The 22,563-nt window shown below is 40.6% G+C and overlaps 1 protein-coding gene across 1 annotated transcript in view; it reads left to right on the top strand.

Annotated features, from left to right (window-relative positions):
• usp45 (ubiquitin specific peptidase 45) overlaps positions 1–19,622 on the top strand; it is a 39,040-nt gene extending 19,418 nt beyond the window's left edge. The window contains exons 7-18 of the mRNA XM_079344005.1: positions 230–325; positions 798–928; positions 10,243–10,330; positions 12,601–12,682; positions 12,843–12,934; positions 13,794–13,850; positions 14,071–14,202; positions 14,418–15,060; positions 15,685–15,782; positions 15,939–16,025; positions 16,316–16,466; positions 17,072–19,622. Coding sequence (XP_079200131.1) covers positions 230–325; positions 798–928; positions 10,243–10,330; positions 12,601–12,682; positions 12,843–12,934; positions 13,794–13,850; positions 14,071–14,202; positions 14,418–15,060; positions 15,685–15,782; positions 15,939–16,025; positions 16,316–16,466; positions 17,072–17,202 — 1,788 coding nt within the window. The 3' untranslated portion in view covers positions 17,203–19,622. The remainder of the gene's footprint in view (positions 1–229; positions 326–797; positions 929–10,242; positions 10,331–12,600; positions 12,683–12,842; positions 12,935–13,793; positions 13,851–14,070; positions 14,203–14,417; positions 15,061–15,684; positions 15,783–15,938; positions 16,026–16,315; positions 16,467–17,071) is intronic.
• The last annotated feature ends 2,941 nt before the right edge of the window (positions 19,623–22,563 follow it).

Here is a 22,563-nt window from a genome sequence, read left to right as displayed (position 1 = left end):
TCTTGTATTTTGGAGGGATTCGAACCTCATTTGTCCACAAAACAGTTTTGTGTCTTTACATTTGATGAACAGTAAAACCATTACATATTAGCAGTTTGATTTATGGAAGATTTTTGAATTAGTAATTAACTTTTTCATTTGTTGTTCTTTTGTCATATCTGAACAAAGTGGAATATGTAACTCATTAAATGAGTTTAATATACTTGATCTAACTCTGTTATCCCAACAGAACCTGTCTCAGACACACATGCTCATCGACCTCATCCAGGAAGTGAAGGAGAAGGGCTACAAACTGAGGATCAGCCCCCCTGTGGAGACTAATCTGGTACAGCCTGCTGTCGATCTTTTTTTCTGCTCTAAAGTCGGAGACCTCTTCAAACTGTACTGAAGACTGAACAAATACAGAAGAGATATTATCATCTTAATGCTGCATAAGATTGATCCATCATTCCTTGTTGAATCTGCTGGATGCATAAGATCAGTAACGTTTAGAAAACTAAGAAAATACTGCTAATTACAAAGTTATGAGCAATCATCTGAAAATCTTATTCTTAAATTATTGAGGTCACTTTCTGTTTAGATTCAAGAAGCAAAATGCAACATGAAGAAAAGTAATTAAAACTTAAATCATTTCTCTGTCTCATTGTACTTCTTACTTTACCCATTAAATAGTTCAAATCGTATTTTTTGAACCTGTTATGAAAATAAGGTGTTTTTTCAAAGTTAAAGCAGGATAATGTTTTGTATTGTTCTACACATAGAAACCCATTTTTAAATGTGCTGTTTTTATTTTACAGAGTCCATTGTCGGTTACGCTGTCCAGTCCTGAGCCGCTGACTGCGGCCATGTTTCTTTTCCTACAGAGCATGAAAGAGCCAGGGAAAAGCCCGCTCAGTCCCAAAATTCTCTTCAACCAGCTCTGCCAGAAGTAAGGCGCTTTTCTTCACATGTGTTTGCATAAAATCACACTAGCTTCACATTCTGCACTCCTATATTTATCTCCAGGTCAATGAAGTCCAACTCCTCCATCATCATAGCAGCCGTTTACAAACGGCAAGCTGTAGCTTTATCTACCTTCAGTCCAAGAGGTGAAGGTGTCCATTTGAATCAACTAAACCCAATTTACACCTCAGATCTTTTGGTCATCTGGCTTCCCTGACCCTAAAGCCTAATTAGTACTTCTGCGTTGTGTTGACACCGTAGCTAAGCGGTTGACATGGACCCCTACGCGCAACTAAAAAAAAATCCTATGCGTTGCGTCAACGCCAACCGCAAGGACTGTAATTGGTCATCTCAGAACGTCAGAACACAGTTGCTTTTCTGGTCACAACGGAAATATTAAAAGTCTGTATACGGCGAAGAAAATCAGCCCATTGACATTCAAAAGTAGCGAAAGTGCGTACCAATCACAACCTCTAAACAAACCATGATATTACAAATATGATGAAGTTAAACACAAAATACAAACTTTAATCTACATGGCTGCATAGCTGGATGCAGGACGAACAACTTGCAGATAACTAAATATAGTCTTCTGCTACTTGCTACACTGCAGGGCCACCTGTGTCATATTTGATCCAGAGCAGGGCCTAACAGGCCTAACAGGCTTTGTGACAGGCAGAAACAGCCCCACATTTGTGAGCTGGACTCTTGTTTTTTCCTCTTTTATGTACAGTGTGAATGTTTGGTTGGCTGAGTTTTTGTTTGTGCATGGTACACTGCTGGTTGGGTCCACACTGTGTGTGTGTGAGAGAGAGAGTGGGGAGTGTTGTACTGTTTAGTAGTGCAGGTGGGTGACCAGGGCATTTGACACTGGATGACTGGCTACATCTCTGGTGCTGCTTTGACAGCTATTCTGGTACCTAACTGCCATCAGAGAGGCCTCCAATGTGCTTGTATGACTCTGTGCCACCTCACCTGGTACCACCTCAGTCTGCAGCACAAATGCAGGCAATTATGGCTTCAGACAGCAGGCATTGAACACAACGTTATGAACTCATGCGTGACTAGTTTCAAGTATGGCTGATCTATTCCACTGACATGAATTTGATTAGAGAGACATGACTTCAGGCCTCAGTAACCCCTACCCACATGCTGCACTGATACCACAAGTGAACTTTATCAAAGCCTATATTAAGATTTGATAAACATTTACACTTTTTTTTACAATTTATATTTTTTTATCTCATCTAACAACGTTAATATTAGTTCTTTTTTTTTTTTAAAAAAGGTTGAAAGGAACAACAGATATAAACTTACACTCTGGAATTTCTGTTGCCAATTGAAAGGGACATATAATTTTTATAAACTATAATAGACGTATGGAGAGAGCGGTACCCATCTATCAAAGGATACACACACTATTCAAGCTCATTTAAAGTCTATGCTAGACTGGATTACTTTTTTATGTTTACTGTGGATAGATTTAGGATTAGAGACTGTGACATACTAACAAGGGATCTCTCTGATCATAGCCCCATATGTCTCTCTGCAGGTGGCAAGGAAAAATCGAAATACTCTGTGGAAACTCAACTCGCATATACTCAATGACCCTGCCATAGTATCTAAAATAAAGGAAGACATTAAAGAGGTTTTAGAAATTAACGACACAGGGGAGGTGTCACCGACTATACTATGGGATACGCTTAAAGCTGTAATGAGGGGTAAATTGATCTCCACTACCTCCTACCTGAAGAGAATCAAAGGGCAAAAACTAGCTGAGCTTCAGTCAAATTTAAAGCTGAAGCAACAAGCAGATGTTGACAACCCAAGCACCGCTATTAAGCAGGAGATTAGGAAATTACAGGGTGAAATTAATGATATTTACACACAGGAGGCCCAGAAGAACTTAACCTTCCTGAGACAAAAATATTATGAGATAGGAGGGAAATCAGCAAAATATCTGGCGTACAAACTACGTAAACAACAGGAGGAAAGTACAATACACAAAATCAGGAATCCTAAAACTAATGTCATGGAAACTAAATTGGAAAAGATCCAGGAATGTTTTGAGGTTTTCTTCAGGGATCTGTACTCACAACCTAGTGCCTCTGAGGAACATTGCATTGATACCTTTCTTAGCTCCCTTGATTTACCTTCACTCTCAGAATCTCAGAATGAGAATTTAATAAAACCAATCTCAGCTGAGGAAATTAACGCTGCTATCACCAGACTGAAGTTGGGGAAGGCAGTTGGGCCAGATGGGTATAATGCTCAATGGTACCGCTGCTTGAGGTTAGAACTAGTCCCACTATTACTTACTAGAGCGTTTAATCACATCCTTCAGGAGGGAGAAATCCCACCCTCCTGGAGGGAGGCAACGATCTCTGTTATCCCTAAGGAGGGTAAAGATAGGCGAGAATGTGGGAATTACCGGCCAATTAGTGTCCTCAATTTGGATTATAAACTGTTCACCTCTGTTTTTGCCCGCAGACTGGAGAAGCTGCTGCCTGTTCTCATCGATTTGGACCAGACTGGTTTTATTCATCAGAGACAGACGTCAGACAATATTAGGAGAGTACTACACATTTTAAGTCAAATTCATATAGAGGGGCCTCAATCAATTATAGGGAGTCTGGATGCCGAAAAGGCTTTCGACTCTGTTAGATGGGCTTTTTTGTATAAGGTACTGGGGAAGTTTGGTTTTCAGGTGAAGTTTATTAAAGTAATCCAGGCGTTATATGACAGACCCTCGGCCCGCATCAAGGTAAATGGTGATCTTTCTGGAGCTTTTGCTCTGAATCGGGGATGCAGGCAGGGGTGCGCAATCTCGCCACTCCTCTTTGATTTATTTATTGAAACACTAGGCCAATTAATTAGACAAAACCGAAATATCAAGGGCATTACTATGTCAGGAATAGAGCATAAACATAGCAATGTTTGCGGATGATGTGTTGGTCTGTCTGGGGGAACCGGAGAAGTCATTCACAGAATTGATGTCTACTTTGACTGATTTTGGCAGGTTATCTGGCTATAAAGTTAACATTTTAAAAACTCAGGTGATGACTCTTAACTATGTGGCCTCTGCGAATTTACGTGAGAAATTTAAAGTAAACTGGGAAAACGAGAGTATTAAGTATTTGGGTGTCCACCTGACACGAGACCTTTCAGTGCTCTTCCGGGCAAACTATGAGCCAATATCCTCAAGTATAAAAGCAGATTTACACAGATGGAACTTGGTCCCTTTTTTGAGCCTTAGCTCTAGGATAAGTGCAGTTAAGATGAATGTGCTCCCCCGTTTACTTTACCTTTTTAGGAACTTGCCTGTGGAGGTGTCTGATAATCAATTCAGTGAGTGGGACAAATGGATCTCCAGATTTGTCTGGCAGGGCCGGAAACCAAGGATTAAATATACCACCCTTCAACTGGCCAAGGAAAGTGGAGGGTTAGGTCTCCCCTGTCTAAGGAATTATTATTATGCTTCACAAATAGCTCCCCTCCTATACTGGTGTGATGACACATATATAGCTAGATGGAAGGAACTGGAGTCCAGCCTATCTAAACAGTTTCCCATCCAAGCAGTGATAGCGGATAAGGGTCTTATGGCTCGCTTGGAAGGATTGGGGAATCCTTGGGTGAATCATACTCTTCAAGTCTGGCAGAAAGTGATAAATACTTGTGATATATATAAAATGTTGAGATCTTTCAGATGGTTCGCGCATGATTCAGATTTTCTCCCTAACAGACACGACTCTAGCTTTAAATCATGGTCGGTCCATGGTCTCACTACTCTCCTTTCACTCACTCAGGAAAACACTGTGCACAGCTTCGAGACCCTGAAGGACAAACATGGCCTGTCGCAGAACGATTTCCACAGATACCTGCAGTTACGATCATATATTGTCCATGAATGTAAATTGGTCAACCTCTCAGCTGTTGAATCAGAATTTTTTCACATTGTAAAGAATGCATTAACCATGACCCCTTCTAACTCGATTTCAAAGCTCTATACTGCTCTATCCCATGCTGGTAATAAGAATACTTTTTACATTAAAGGTAAATGGGAAAGAGAATCTGGGACCCAGATATCTGAGGAGGCGTGGGGCGATATATGGTCCTTTCAGTGGTCAACATCCAGCTCCATGAGCTGGAGGGAACATTGTTGGAAAAATATTATTAGGTTTTTCAGGACACCACATCAGGAGAGGTATAAAGGGGAACATGTGCCATGCTGGAGACAATGTGGCTCGACTGTGGCTAATCATTACCACATCTTTTGGGATTGTCCCAAACTAGGTGTCTTCTGGAGGGGTATTCAGACATCTCTAAGTAAGGTTTTTAACACTCAAGTCCCTCTGAGCTTCGAGGTCCTGTATCTGGGTCGCGTCTCTTTTTTGGAACGCAGGAGTGAAATAAAACTATTATAGTTACTTTTGGTGGCAAGCAAAAAAACGATTACGAGAAGATGGTTGAGTCCGACTCTACCTTCTATTAAGGACTGGTTTGGAGTAACTCTTGAAATATTTAAGATGGAAAAACTATCCTATCAACTAAAAATTCAAAGGGACAAATTCTATCGGATCTGGAATAACTGGATTGTCTTTATTACCCCCGAGAGAGCAGACTTTTTCTAATATCACTGGTATCACTATCTTATGTTTATTTCCGTGAATGTCTTTCGATGTCTCTCTTTTTGATGGCGGCGGCGGGTGACCCCCCTCACCTGGTTTCTGTTCTTGGTTTCATGTTTTCTCTCTTCTTCTTTTTTTTTGTTCTTCCCTTTTCTATTGTACTTTAAAACAAAAACCGGATGGACATCTGTCATTACCTTTGTTGATATGTATGCTTGATGTGTGGTCATTTTCTGTCCATTCGAAATAAAGATATAATTTAATAAAAAAAAAAAAAAAAAATTATAAACTAAAGAATATTATCAAATTAAAAGTTAACAGAACAAGCGTCAAAGGAATAATCTCTAGTTTCACAAAGTGACATGATTGCACTAGTTTCCTTATCTAGCCTGAGCTCTGAACTCGGCAGCTCCTCCACATTCAGGCAGGGCTAAAGCTTATAGCTGAATGAACAGGGCTAAGAACTTGTCCTGTTGACTGGGTCATTTAAGTGACCTTTGACTCTGTGAATACTGCTCTTTATTCTTACCTGTCACTGCAAGCTCTTGTCACTCAACAAGGTTTTGGTCTGCCCTTGACTGAGTGTTTTTCCATTTCCTTTCACCATATTTCTCTGTGTGCTTGTGTTGTCAGGGAGGTTAATAAGTTTCTCGGGCTAACATTTAAGGCCACTCTGAGTGTTTAAAAGCAACTCTAGATCTGTATCGAGCCTAGTTTTCCATGAATGTTTGTTTGTTCGTTACTAACTATGCATGTGGCCCGTAGCCTTCCTGTTCCTCCTCCTACAAGCCCAGAAAAGTTCTGGAACAGTGCCAAGCTGAGCTTGGTGGGATGGTCAGCATCACACTGTCAGTCTGGTGTCAGTGAGCGTCCCAGCTTGTACCAAGGCGAGTAAGACGCAACAAATACATTAGTGCAACGATCAAGTAATCAGGGATGCAGGAATGTTTGTTTAATTAGGGCTTTAATAATAGGAGGAAAAACTAGGATGTTAAAGAACATAAATATTGCCATGACACATTAATTAGATTAAAATAAATAGTTAGTGCGGGTAGTGGCACTTAAAGGCTTTCTACTTTTAGACATGTTTTCATTGTTCAGGACTGCTCAGTAACTTTACAACCAAGCTTTTCTCTTTTTATTTATATCTATCCATCTCTTTATTTCTTTTTCTCTTGATATCCCACGTTTGCTGGGACAGATGGCTGTTCACATCTATTGCTGCTCCCTTTTTCTGCCTGTTTTTGCAACAAATGTGGGCTCATGTTGTGTCTCTACTCGTTTTTTAAAGTTCCCTGTGATAGCTTCTGTTATGATTCAGCACTTTATGAAAAATGTGAATTGATTCACTGTTAGCAGAACAGCTCTTCTTGTTACGTCAAGTCCTTACTCAACCACATTTTCTCCCCTCATGTCCTCTTTCAGCCAGAAAACAGTGTCAGGCAAACTGATTCCAGCTAATCTTAGATGAGCTGCTTGCTAGCTAGCTTCTTCTTGTTGGCCAAATGGTGGAATGGATGGACCATTTACTCATGGCAATATTTAATGGTTCAAATGTTTTTATGTGGATATGAAAGTGAACGTTTGAAAAGCAATTCATAAAATGAAACATTTTATGTTAAAGTACCAGTCTTTCACATTCTGTCGATTGTGCAGGTTGATTTTGTGATGATGATTAAAGTGTGATTATGAAAATGAAAAAAAATGTGGTAATAATACCACACCATGATCAGTCTATTGGGATGGATAACATTGAACACTGCATGTTTAATCCACAAAGTGGACAAAAAAGCCACTGAGACGCATTCAGCTGCACCTGTTTCTCTCAAGGACTGATCCATTTTTGTAAGGATGGATGGATATTCTCTTGTGCCACAGAAAAACGAAAAGCTTCTCTACCTATTTGGTTTATAAATGTCTACATACCCACAGCTTTCAAATATTGTTCCAAAGCCTTTATGAAAAGCCGTGCATCATTATGGAAACGGCAAAGAACAACAATGGATTCTATCTTGTGCTCAGCCATACAAAGCACATACACAGAGCTACAGTAACACACACACAGGCAGGACAGCGTGCAGGTCTGCACTGAAGGAAGACCTCTTTCGGATTGACTAAAAAAGCAGAAATTCATAGATGTGGAAAAAGAATTACAGTTTGTGAACACATGACGAGCAAGAACCGCCGTCTGATGATCTCAACCTCAAATCTGATGATTTGAAGCACTTCACTCTGGTTTAGCTCTACAAAATACAAAACATGAAAATTGAATAATTGGGACCAAAAAATTCAGGTCAATTAAAAAACATACATTTTATTTATAGCACTTTTCATTAAAACAAATCGAAAAGGGCAGATTCTTATCTTCATCCCCAGAAGACGATATCCATTGTCAACCATATCTATTGCATAGCAGAACTTAACATCCGAGACCCACAGTATGATCGATCATACCCTCTGTTGTGGTGATGGGAAAAGAAATGGTGTGCATCACAATAAAACTAGAGACACACGGAGGCTGTAACAGCTAACTACAGAAAATTATGGCTTTATTTTTTTATTATTGAATTTTTTGTTAATCAGCAATATACGAGCCAGAATTTTTTCACAGGATGAAATTAGACCATGCAGATTTTTTAATTTCCTTCTTTTTAATATCTTCATGTCCATCCAATCTTACTAAGATTTTATTTTTGAATTTTTTATTCACTTGTATCACTATTAGTTCGGAGGCTGGGCTAAGTGGATGTGGTCAGGAGGACCACACACTGTTTGCTGCTCAAGCATTACGACTGTTTAGTGTTAGTACAACCCTTTAAAATGGATTCATTCTGTTATCATTGAGTAAAACGCGTGTGTGTGTGTGTGTGTGTGTGTGTGTGTGTGTGTGTGTGTGTGTGTGTGTGTGTGTGTGTGTGTGTGTGTGTGTGTGTGTGTGTGTGTGTGTGTGTGTGTGTGTGTGTGTGTGTGTGTGTGTGTGTGTGTGTGTGTGTGTGTGTGTGTGTGTGTGTGTGTGTGTGTGTGTGTGTGTGTGTGTGTGTGTGTGTGTGTGTGTGTGTGTGTGTGTGTGCGCATTGCACTGCACTGTGCGGCTCATACATTTTTTTTTTCTGTGGGAGGGTGGAGCTTGTGTGGCCTTGTGTCTGGTACTAACTCATCCGGCGATTAATTGTGTTAGCTCCGCAGCTGTTTGCATTGGCCAGATTGAGAGAAGTGCTACAGGGCCCTTCTGCCTCTCTCCACTGGGACGAGCTTACAGACCTCCTCTTCCCCACTGATCCCAACCAAGCTCTTCGGTTGTTTCTCTCTACTGCTCTGTGTATGTCTGGGGTTTTTTTGTCGCACTTTGTCTCCTCCTCTCTTGTAGTTTATGTTTTCTCTTGGGCACACTAGTTAATTGAACAAAAATGGAGCACTCCTTCACATGCTGTTAGTCTCTAAGGTCTGCTGATAAATGACACGTGCTCTCGACCATCCTCACCCCGCCCTTCCCCATTCGTCTGCATGTACGGGCATATGAGCCACAGAATGGCCGGTGGAGAGTGGTGACATCAGGCTCATCCAGACCTCCTGCTAATGACCTATGTGGAGGACTGGTGGTTGGCTATCTCTTCTCAGCGTTGGCATCCATTTTTTTTTGGTTACTGGTCGGTTTATGTCAGAAGGCTGACTTGAGTGAAAATGTTCAGTAAGTAGGATTATAAACACCGTGAACATTTGTCCACAACACTCAGTGGCCACATGTTGTTTTTAAAAATGCTTTTTCTAATCGAGGAGTGCGTGATGTGTCGTGGAAATTCTCCTTTGCGAGGTGGAGAGTTGCTAATTCTCAGAAGAACTTCACTTCGGCGCTTGAATCAGATCTCTTTAATAAAACGTGCAGCACGGAGAGGAGGCCAGAGCAGCTTCTGCCGAACCTTCACATTACAAATCCTTTTATGCAATACAGAGAGAGAGGGGAGGTGACCTTATAGTTAACAAATGGTGATCTTTACATTTCTTTGAAGTTCCTGTATCCTGTTTTCTGGAGACAGTGACTCTGTGATAATGAAATAACATTTACATTCGTATGGTGCTGTCTGAGAAAGAGGATGCCCTCCTGTGGCTCTCTGACACCTCTGTTCATTTGGTGTCTCCTGAAAGTCAGGTAATTTCCCACAGATGTCTGCCTTTTCAAAATGACAGGAATTCTTTAATGACTTGGAGACTAAAACTTCTGCTTTAAACTCCGGGTACCAGTGATGGAACTCCACTGAACGGCTTCCCATCCTACCCAGCTCCTCAACCTCCTAAACATCCTCATCATTCGACTGATGCTAAACCAGAATTTGGCCTCTCAGCGTGGGCTGTGCCCGTCAGACCAACCTGTCCTGTGGTTGTGTGGCTGGCTCGGCCCAACAGGTTGTTAGTGGCTCTAATCTCGGCTGCCCATCTGCCCCTGGCATCTGTCCTCACATCTGCCTCATCGTACAGTAGATGGCCAGGGGACGGACCCAAGAAGAGCCTCCACTCTTAACAGCTCTGTGATTTCTGTCCAGAACTCATCACCACCAACAAAATGCAAATACATGTATTCATGAATACAGCAAAGGTGGCTGATTGATTCTTGTGATTTGTCTCTGAGTGCACAGTCAAGAATATATGTGATATTGTATTTACCTTATTTTTTCAGGGCTCCACGCTTCAAAGGCTACCAACAACAAGACAGCCAGGAGCTCCTGCACTACTTACTGGACTCCATACGAGTTGAGGAAACTAAAGTAAGCTTATGTTTATTCACGTTTGAAATCATCGAGAACATCGAGCTGATGATCTTTTGTTATGCTCGTTCAAAGTGTCAAAAAAAAAAGTCATTCACTTGGCACAAAGTACGCCTTATGCTTGTGTTTAATGACTTTTCTTTACGAAAGGCTTTTGAGGATTTGGCAGAAGAAAATGTGTACTATGTAAGGACACCATGAATATGAGCTCAGTCAGATTTAGCCAAAAGTGGAGGAATTCAATGTGTAGGTATTGCAGTGCTAACAAACCATCGTCTTTCTCTTCTCATCAGCCTCTTAGGCAGCTTGCTCTCTGGATAGTTAAAAAATGCCCAAGATTCTCCAAAAATGAAAAACATTCAACCTCGTAAACATCCCCGAGCTGAAACATGAGTATGTTTAAAATAACATTTAGCTCTACTTACCACTGACAGTGGTGAAAGTCTTTTCTGTCACTGGGCCTCATTAACCCTCAATTTGTTCAGAATGTTTCCTTATTCGGTTTGATAGAGATCTTACTTTTCATTAACATCCGTCAGTCTTTATTTCAGACACTCAGCGGTCTGTTTTTAGGTTGGCTGTGCACCCATTCCCCTCTACTTGTTTTTCCACCTTTGTGTTTTAATCTTATGGTGCCATATTTTTGGCAGTGAAGTTCCCCCAACCCTTTTGCTGGGGCAATTAGGAGACCCCACAGCAGCCCTTTGCAGCGCTAAGCTGCCCCCCGTGGCCCCACCAGTGGCTACATGAACCAAGGAGGAGAAGTTAGCGGGTGTGTTTAGCGGTCAGCCACAGAGCTGGGACGGAGCCGCAGGCTCAGTTCCCCTACTCCCATTCAAACTTGTGAACACTGACAGTTGTGCCACTTAGGGGACTTGCAAGTGGCACGGCCGGCATCATTGTGTGTTCTTGGGAAACCCACAGCTGCTGAATGAGCTCCAGGGCCGTCCCATTGTGCTTTGGGGTCACCCATGGCCCCCTCCTTTAAACACACACACACACACACACTCATCAGCCAATCTCCCAATCCAATCAGGGATATAAAGGGGGGGGGGGTATTCATTCACTCTGAAACTCATTTAAACCACAGAGAACCTTCACAGATACAGTGGTATTTTAGCTAGCATTGTAGATTGTTTAAAATAATTTTGAACATTTAACCAGTTGCTATTTTTTCTTAAAGATAGAATTTGTGTTCGAAGTGTAGTAATAATTCCTTTTTCAAACACAGGATGAACATAAGACAGATTTTCCCCCCCCTTGCTTCTACACCTAGTTTACCTGGATGAACTTGTCCAGTTTGAAAAGACACATTTGAGTTGCCTCTAAATACTATAATGATGCAAGTGCGACATTCTGTCGTAGAGTACGTCGGTTGAATTTCGTACGAATTACTGAGGAAAACTGGTGTCTCCGCAGAGGCTGCCGCCAACCTTTTAGAGGCCCTAAGTGTTTGTGTTTATCGGCCATTAGTATCAGGGATCTGAATATGCTAATTTGGCTCCACTCAATTATCACCAATTAGCTGAGACGGTAGGTATTACTCTCTCAGGGCATGGACTGTCCTTCTTTGCCCCATCTTCACTTTAGTTTCCACCCCTGCACCCTTTTACCAGCAACCCTCTACACCCCCTATCTACCCCTCCCCACTGCCCGTCCTGTGTGGGACCGTGCACGCTGTTACATTTGGGAGGGAGGGAGAGTTGGGGGGTTACTGGTAATTAATTAGTAGGAGGGCCCCATTCTGGTTTGACTGTGCCGACTGAGTGGGATGCAGACTGGCCAGGCAGGGATTAACAGGACTTTTTGACCTAAATAGCCAGTCCAGTGCGTGGGTCCCGGGACAATGGGGGCTGACTGGTCTCGGCCGCAGACATAGACCACGGCCAATTATCTATTGATTGGTGCTTCACTGTGGCTGTGCCTCTTCACAGCTCCCTCACCAACACACTCACTGACCATGTCACCTTCAATAAGGGGAGCCCATGGAGATCTTAGACACACACACAAACATGCACAGTTCATTAAGACATTTAAATGTTAACATTTTTAGACAAGCACAATAATTATTTTACACTAATGATGCTTGTAATAGGTAAACCTGTCAAACTGAGCTGTTGGCTAGATTTTGATATGTCACTAATGGATATAATAGAGAGAATTCAAGACAAAAAGCCTTGAGTTCATTTAAATGTGACGCATTCAGTGTGCATCCAGGGTTATCACACATTGTTTGTATTGTTGTGTAATTGTGTGTTTATTGTTTCTAGAGAGTGAAAGCAGGAATTTTGAAGGCTTTCAATAATCCCACAGAGAAGACAGCAGACGAGGACACCAAACGTCAAGTCAAAGGTTCATACGTTGATTGCGGTTTATAGATGGCTAAGATCAATAGTCCCATCTTGTGGTGGTTAATGGAAGTACAGCTAAGTGACTCATCTGGCAAAGCAGGCTGCAGATTCGACTGACGCTTCAAAGCTTTATCGTGAAAACGGTTTCCCTTTTCTCCCAGCATACGGAAAGGAGGGTGTGAGGATGAACTTTGTGGACCGCATCTTCGTAGGAGAGCTGACCAGCACAATAATGTGTGAAGAGTGTGAGCATGTGAGTGTAAAAGGAACAACAGTTCACAAGCTCTTCATCCAAACTCACATTATGTTGTTTGCTTTGAGCAACACACTGTGTAATCCAGTGAACCTCTGTGTTGAAACTTTTCTTTTGTCTGCTGGTGGTCTAAACAAGTATGGCAGGAAGCCCAACAGATTTCTAGAAACTGAGGCAGTGTCCCTCAGTCATAATGTGGCAGACGGTTATATCCATGGAACATGTTTCCCTTCAAATAAAGAATCTCCTTGTAGATACTGTATAGAGCAGCGGGTGTGTAACTATTAGATGAATATAACTTCATTCCAAACCAAAAAGGCTTTGAAAGTGTTGAAGGTGGATAGTAGGTGGTGATGAGTCATTTGGAATTTAGTTGAATCAATTTATTTCTGTACAAGACCTTTACCATTTGATAATGCAGCAAATCTTCCTGTACTTTTCAGCTTTATGATCAGTGTGTGAATCAACTCTAACCAGGGACATTTTAAAAGTTAAAACCCCGGGTCCATGGTATCTTGTGTTCAGAGTTTCAAACCATAACCATAAACTTCCAGAAATCATGTGACCCTTAAGCTTCCAACTTGGGTTGGCGGAAATCTAAAGTTTGTGTCATGAAGTCAGCTCGACATGAGGTGTATTTTCCACAGATAAGGCAAAATAAAAAAGGTTTTTAAATAAAGATTTAACCTTCAAATTTCAGCTTTTCTCAAAAATCCATTTTCCAGTTGGAGATCACCGTTTATAAAGTCTTTAAATGGGAAAAACAAAAAACTTTCAGTATGCATCTTATCAGAGTTAGATTGGATGAGTCTAATGTATATGAATGTATGTGCTGATGAACATGTGATCTCTCTTACAGATCTCCACAGTGAAGGAGGCTTTCATAGACATTTCTTTACCCATCATAGAGGAGAGGGTGAGCTATGTCTATATTTCATGAAGGGTGATGATTATAACTCACACACAGTAAACAGAACTGAAGAAGAAAGCAACATCATATCCTCAAAAAATGTGTATTTGAACATTTTACAGCTCTGCGTAGAAAAACTTTACCTGAAGATTATTATTTTGTTTTTCATTTCAATTAAAAATGAATAAAGTATGATTTTTATTTTTTTTATTTTTTTTCTGCTCAGATATCGAAACCATCCAACCCTGGCAGACTGGGGAAGAGCAGCCGGGAGCAGGACATCCACATGACTCACAGCGACCAGGTTCTTTCTGCTACCCATCCTGTCAACAGAAACAATAGGAAGCTGAGTGGACAGGTACAGTTGCATATGTGAACTATGTGAGTCCCCCACATTTAAAATGTTTTTTTGTTTTAATGTATATTGAAAGTGTTAGCCAGGTTTGTTAATTTGAGCTGTGTAAAACATTTCATTGGGAGCCCTGTCATTTTTTGTAACTCTAGGCCAATATGAAAAACTGGAAACCTTCCTCTCTTAACGGGTCTTATGTGTGTCTGTTATTTTTCTCCCAGAAGCAGCAGAGCAGGAGGTCCTCAAGCTCTGTGGAAGAGAAGGGAGCAGGCTGCAGTGTGGAGCGGGCGGAGGAGGAGGGGTTAGCTGGTGGATTAGCTCGTGGTGTCTCAGTTTGCAAGATGGCTGTGGCGGGCAGCCTCTCGGACGGCAGTGAAAGAGACTCTGGTGCGCAGGACAGCAGTAATGATGCTGATAGTGAGGCCTCAGAGAGCGAGTGGGCCCCACGCGTCTCCTCCTCAGGCCACGGCCACATGTCCACTCTCAGTCCATCTCCCACGCCCGTCTCTTCCTCCTCTCCATCTTTACCGTCGTCCACGAGGCAAGGCGGCGCTGTCGAGCAGCTCGTTACTGCAGTGACTAAAGTCAACCTGGGGTTCTCTTCTGGCGACTGCTCTCCTTCCACTCACTGTTCTCAGGAGGAGCTGGGAGAAACACAGACACGAGATAACCTCCATCATCACCACCACCAGGGAGCCTTTCAGGTGTTGTCCCACAGTTACACGCCCAGCTCCAAGGAGTGCTCCATCCAGTCTTGCCTTCATCAGTTCACCTCTGTGGAGCTGCTAATGGGCAACAACAAGCTGCTGTGTGAGAGCTGCACTGAACGCAGACAAAAGCAGCTGCGAAAGAGCAGCTCAGCAGGTGAGACAACACGGAAAAATCCCAAGGAGTTTGGGATCAAATAATCTTCCATACTTGCAAATAATTGCTATTGTCCAAAATGATTACATTATAATCCTTTATTATTGTAAGGGAATTGGTCATTTCCTTACAAGCTGATGCAACCCTTAAAATGTTACACTCTTGTTTTTGTAGGCAGCCCTCTAAACTAACTTTTCATGGAGTAAAACTTTTTAGTATGACTGTAACCACTTTCAAGAATCATCCAAATACAATGTAGACTGCAGGATACCAACGCTCTATAAGTAGTGAGTACTTAATTCACAATATTAAAAACCAAAACTGTAACAAGGTAAAGCACAGACACAATTTCAGCCTGCCTTTGGTACAGAGTCCGTAAGCGACGCTAGCCCATAAGTCTGAGAATGGATTAGTTAATACTGAAGGACACTGTACAGAGCAGCTGCTGTCATCAGTGTGTAAAAGTGCTCTGAGTAGTCAGAAGACCAGAAAAGAACTAAACAAGCTCAACTCAAGCAACATTAATATTGAGTGTTTGTCATAATTAACGGTTTTGAAGAGTGAAACAGAGTTCATGTTTTAATGTTTGCTTGTTTTCTTTTTTTGCTGCTGTTATTGGCACAGACAAGAAAGTGGAAAAGATGTACACCAGCGCGAGGAAGCAGATGTTGATCTCCTCGCTGCCTCCTGTCATCACATTACATCTTAAACGCTTTCATCAGGTGAGCCGATTCACACCAGGCCTTTTTTACAGCTCTTTGTGTTACCATGACGACAGTGTGGTTTTGCATTTGATGTTTGTCATTAGCAGTGTCTGTGTTCGACTCGCGCTGGTCTTTGAGTGTTCATGTCCCTCGGTTCTGTTTTTATGTTTTAAGGCAGGAATGAACTTGAGAAAGGTGAACCGCCATGTTGACTTTCCACTCATCTTGGATCTGGCTCCATTCTGCTCAGCATCCTGCAAGGTATCATGATACTTAAGAGAAATGGCCAAAAATTCTGTGAGCTCGAAGTTAAATAACGGTATTAAAAAGATCAGATGTATTTATGAATGCAAGGTTCAAGTGTCTTTTATGTGAAGCTTTACTTTTCTTTTTAAAAAAATCTACATTTGTCTGTGATTATTTGCTTCAGTTATGTATGCAATGAATATATTAGTAGTTTTTTTTTTTTTTTTTTTTTTTTTTTTTGGACCACAAGCCTCATACTGTAGCTTTTTAGCCCAATCCTCATTTCTCTTTCCTGTCTTTGCTAGAATCTGGCAGCGGCTGAGCGTGTCCTCTACAGCCTGTATGGGATTGTTGAGCACAGCGGCTCAATGCGGGGTGGACACTACACTGCATATGTAAAAGTGCGCTCTCCTCAGAGGAAAACAGAACAGCACCATAGGAACCTGTCAGGCCAAGGTTTGGCTCCTTGCTTTTCCTTTTCTGTGTGTTCGGCTCCTGGTAACAATAGTGCTCAGTTATTTTGCATCTTTCACCTTGAAAGCGTCTTCGACAAAAGCAAGCATGAAGAGGATCTGTTTGTTCTATAGAGAAAAGTTTTGTTTTGCTTTGCCCTTCCCCATAAGTTATTGTCTGTAAGATCTGCAGAGTAGTACTGGAACAAAGTCCTAACTCTTAAAACAGTATTTCCCAGTCCTGCAGGCAGCATACGTCCAGCTTGATTAAAGTACAGCTTGTGACCCTCTGCCTCAAAGAAAGGAGTAGACGTCTCACCCAAATGCCTCTCGCTAGTTTGGCTCCATAAATCTTATTTGTTGGATAGCTTAATATAACAGTTACATGTAAATATCTGTTGGCTTTGTTGTCGTGAAGATGACAGTTTATTTATCTATCTGCATATTAAACAACATTGTTGACCATATCTGAGTTTATAACTTTTAAAACAAAGTCCCTGCGAAGCCAGTAGTGTCTTCAAGTGTTTTTGTGGTTTGTATGAGACAGCTTTATTTTCATTAGTCTCTTTGTCCCGTGACATTAACACTGATTGTATTTGTGTGTTTCAGCTGCGCGGGACGTAGGGAGCGCCCCCCAGGGTCAGTGGGTGTACATCAGTGATACCACGGTTCAGATGGTTCCAGAGTCCAGGGTTCTTAATTCTCAGGCATACCTGCTCTTCTATGAGGAAATGCTGTAATGTGACTAAAAACCAGTCTTTTCTTTTCCTATAAATCTGTTCTGCCTTGTGTTATTTTGGTACACGCCTGCACTGCTCCTCTCACTGGATCTGTGAGGAGGAGAAAAGGGGGGGGGAAGACACTCAATTTCTTTTGCATAGGAATTGAATTAGAATATGCTCCTTTAAATATCTAAGACATGTAAAAGACAAATATCCAAACCATATATTTTTTGATTTGTTGAAGCCCAGATATTGGTTTTACAAATCCTTCCCTTTTAAAGAGGGCTAGAGAGAAGTGAGTCATCTCCCGCCGTCTCTGTCACGATCACATCCCTGAGAAATGAACTGCATGAGGGAGTTTGTGACAGTAATTAACAGGAAATACTGTAAGTGGAATTAGCGCATGCTTAAACTGTGCTCAGCACTGACGAGTTGATGTCATTTGTGTGTGCGCGCGTGTGCGTGTTTGTGCACACGTTTAAGTGAAAGAATGAGTGTGAGACAGGAGAATGTAGATTTAAGGTGCTGTGTGTATCACTTGTACATCAGTTAACCGTTGCCACACTGAACTTTAAGGAGTTTGGTTGTAAGACTTATTTACATAAACCCTTTCATGATGCAGATCTGCCTCGCTACAAACGCCATACACAACCTTTTTTTATTGTGTGGCTCACATTTGTTGAAAAGTGAGCTCAACGAAGCAGATGAGAGATGGTAGGAAACACAGAGAGAATAATGAATTCTGACAGGTTAGTCCTTTTTTTAGTGAACAGTATGATGCATGAGGATAAGAAGCTGCATTAGCTGTAACAGATGGAGATTGTGGTTCAAATGTGTAAGTAAATAAAGCACCATGTGGTGTTGAAAAGAGATAAGCCTAGCCTTTCTCCTATTTATTTATGACATTTACATACTGGTTTGAAACACAACACAGAGCACCTTAAAGGAATAGCACAACTGTTACGTTACAGCCTACTTTGAAAGGATTGTTCTTTTCTATATCAGAATGTATAACTGTAAGACTATCAGTGAATTTCATTTGCCAAAGACAAGTTTTGTAACTGCAAGTCAGAGCAGAAGTTCCAAACAGACAACAAATTCAGTTTTTTTCTTCACACACACTTTCATTCACGCTTGTTCTCTCAAGGTCATCAGTATGGTTTTTCAAGTGTGGTTGTACAAACCAATGGACTCAATGTTTTTCATACCAAGAAAGCACTCTGTCTGCCTATGGTAACTTTTAGCAGACGCGCATACAGATCTATAAAGATGTCCAACAAAGCGCCACAGACTGACTCTAAAGTCCTTAATGTTTTTCAGCAAAAACTCAAGGGCTTTAAGCCTGACTCTAAAAAAACGTTTCTTTTTTTCGTAATGTGCATGGGTTGAATCTTCTAATGGATGTTTTGCCTGTTCTTGAAATGTCTGTTGAATGAGCTCTTAATCTTTTTTTTTTTTTTTTTCTTAAAGTATTATAAGTGAAAATATTTTCTTTCTCATTGGACAATTGCCAGAAAAAAAATGTAGAAGGGAAAGAATTGAACATCCAAATCTAGACGCTTATTTTCTTTGCAGATGAGGAAAAATACATTGCCTGGACTTCAGGTGTAAGAAACCTATGCATGGAGAAAAAGGAATACATAGATAAATGCAAAGAGGGATAAGTGTGGAGTTTTTCTCTACAGTATGGTTTACTGTAAGCAGAGAGGATATATGACTTTACAGACAAGAAACTAAACTATGGTGCTTCAGGTGTGCAGGGTTTTCCTGAAGACTTTGTTTTCTAGAAGAAAAAAAAACAATTTTGGTTAGGAAGTGATAAACATCTGGAATAACTATAACAACATACTGTATCAAAATAAATGTAATTTATGAACTGCATCTTTCTCAAGACTCCTTTCCTTTCCCGTTTTAGCCTCGCTGCTGCCAAAGCTGAACTATGACACGGGTGGGTTTTGTAATTTCTGCTTTGGACTTGATGTCATCGTGTTTTCACTACAAGTGAGATTCTGTCCAACATGTCTCCGCTGTCACGTTTGCTCCCATGGTGCCATATTCCACCCATCGTCACCGGTGATCGGCCCCGACGGGTGCAAAGCAGCACTGCTTCAGAACATGTCGCGAGCTGGTGAAGAGGAGGTGGGTGTGGAATCAGGAAAAGGGCAACGTCCAAAAGCATCCCCTTCTATGTCCTCTCTTCCCCACATGCTGTGACATCCGAGTCATGCTGCTAGAACATTAAAACAGGTTGTCAAGCCGCCACCAACAAAAGAGGAAATCTTTTCTGAAATGTATTTGTCTATTTTTAAAGCAGGAGGGGGGTGGCTTTTGGCCCGGGGACATGCAGCTGAAGGATTTGATGTGATTTAATCTCACTTAATGAAAGGCACTGTCTACCCCCTGTATTAAATAAATAAACTGGAATGTTTATGAAAGTATTCCTACAGTTGTGTGGGTTACATTTTACTGCTCTCACCCAGGACGCCTTTTTAACTTTCACTCCCACTTTTTTTGACACCCCAACAGACTGACCCTGCATCACCACAGTCCCCACGTTTTCTGGTGTAAACATCTGCCTTAGGCTCTACTTCTCATGGAGCATATACATCACTTCTTATTAACACCCACATCACACAGTGTTAAACAACACCTGCAAATAACTCGAAACCTGAATTTTTTTGAAGCGTTTTTTAATAAGAATGATGGCACATAAGAGCTACAGGGAACTAAATATCTGGGGCTATATTCATAAAGCTTTCTAATATGAGTTTCTCCTAGTGAAGAAATTCTAGTTAAGTCTTAGACTCAACCTTTTCAGAGTTTCCTCTAAAAGTTCAAACTATCCACGTACAGATGAAATGAAAGTTATACACAGAGCATCTTTACATAGCTCCTAGTAAAGAGCTTAAGAGTGTCTCAAAAGTAGAGGAGAAAATGACTGAGAGACGTTGAGATGGGAGAGTTCGGCAAACGCTGAATGTCAGTGAATTAATAATCACGATCGTTTGTGGTAGATTTCTATAGAGAGTCGATCACTACCACCCAGTGCACCAACAGCACTTCAACCAAAACTGAAGTGTTCACAACATGAAGATTTTAAACAACTGGGAAAATGCAAAAAAAAGTGCAGCAGTGATATTTCACATCTGTCACAGCCGCCAATCATCAATGAATCACGAAAACAATGTCAGCCCTGCCACAGCCTCAAATTAATATCACTAAGATGTGCAACCAGAACTACCATCATTGTAAATACAGGTGAGCAAATAAATGTAACTATCAGCAATTGAGGAGGTTCCTTTTTTATTTTCTTTACTACAACGTCCCATTGAGAGTAAAACATCTCAAGACGTATTAAAAACAACATAAGACAACGTGACAAAATCAGAACAATAAAAAACGATATAAACAACACCACATGGGAAAAAATATAAACATTTTAAAAATGATTGGCTATTAATGCAAGTGGCCTCCACATGCCTCTGTCACCGCCTCCTTTATCATGCTCCATGCCCTTGGTTTAAAAAAAGACAGTTTTCCCAGATCTCAGCACTCTGCTGTGAAGAACAAATTTGAGGATCACATGGTAACCTGAAAAAAGATTAGAGAGGAAGTATTTGCAGTTTGGCTTTATGAATTAAAAAATGATCAGAGCTGTTGTCTGCAAATTCTTGGTGATGTCCAAACCACCAAATTACACATAATGCAATGGATGAGGACGCATGCATTTAATGTCACTTTTATCAGTCGCAGACAGAAATGGAGCTTCCACAACCTTTTTCTTTGCAATGAAATTAAAGCAGGATTTATTTCTTCAAAAAAACCTTTCACTTTGAGTTTTCTAACTAGATCGGTAATATGTACATTCAATCAGAGTATGTTATCGACAATATAAAAAAAACATAAAAAAGAAGGTAAATGACTGGCAGCTACGGCTTCCAAACAAGAGCTGTAATTTTAAAGTGCAATATCCTAATTCAAATAAAGTGCCAAAACAATACATTTACAGAAATGTCCATTAAAGGCTGTGTAGAACAATACTGTAATTTTACAGGTTTTTCCCAAATTATTACGATCAAGCACCTTCAATAAAGTGACGATGCTCATTTAATGTATATTAATTTTACGACTTGTAGAAATACAACCCAAGCTTATTTCAGTTGAATTACTGTTGTAATGCAATACATTCAGTATTATATATAGAGTAGTCTCAACACTGTACTGACTAACACCATGTCCTAACATCATGCAAGATGTGCCACATAGATAGATAGATAGATAGATAGATAGATAGATAGATAGATAGATAGATAGATAGATAGATAGATAGATAGAGAGATAGAGAGATAGATAGATAGAGAGATAGATAGATAGATAGATAGATAGATAGATAGATAGATAGATAGATAGAGAGATAGATAGATAGATAGATAGATAGATAGAGAGATAGATAGAGAGATAGAGAGATAGAGAGATAGATAGATAGATAGATAGATAGATAGATAGATAGATAGATAGATAGATAGATAGATAGATAGAGAGATAGATAGATAGATAGATAGATAGATAGATAGATAGATAGATAGATAGATAGATAGATAGATAGATAGAGAGATAGAGAGATAGAGAGATAGATAGATATTGAGCCAGAACAGAGACTGTGGTAATGATGGAGAGGAAGAAAGAGAGAAATACAGACAGAATAAATCAATGACAATGCAAGTAAGACTGATAATAACATATAGCATTTGGAGTTAAGCAGGTCATCAGCAGCAGGCAGTCTTCAATAACTCTTCATTGGAGAGATGATGAAGGAGAAAAAATTCGGGGAAGCGCAAAAAGTTAGTATCATGCACTACATTAATGCATATTAATGGAGAGATGGACAGGGACTGGTCTGGAGCTCTTTGTCTCTGCAGGATGTCTAAGTCTTTAGAGACATAAGCTGGGCCTAGCCAAACTTTAGCCAGCACTGACTATAAACTTTATGTCAGAGCAACTTTCTCAGAATCAGGATCAGCTTTATTGGCCAGGTATGCTCTCACACACAAGGAATGTAACTGTGAACTGTGCTCTCATATGTACAGGTACTACATTAAATATCAACAATTAGCATAATAAGCATAGAGTAATGTGTACAAGACCAATAAGACTAAATAAAAACAGTGTTGTGGTGAGTATAGTGCTAAAGATGCTGAAGTATTATGGTGATTAAAAAAATGCAGTTATATTACAGATGGGTTAACTGTAGTTTTTTTTACAGGATTTTTAATTAAAGTGCGTAAATTTATCATTTGTTTTAAATAATATGTGCAAATATGTATTCACGTTGATTGTATGTTTTAGAGTTATTTCACAGCGACAGTTTTTTTTTTTTTA

The sequence above is a fragment of the Symphodus melops genome (assembly GCF_947650265.1).
Source record: "Symphodus melops genome assembly, chromosome: 5".
NCBI classification, from domain to species: domain Eukaryota; kingdom Metazoa; phylum Chordata; class Actinopteri; order Labriformes; family Labridae; genus Symphodus; species Symphodus melops.
The sequence above is the reverse complement of the archived record's forward strand: the minus strand, read 5'-3'. Positions and strand labels throughout refer to the sequence as shown.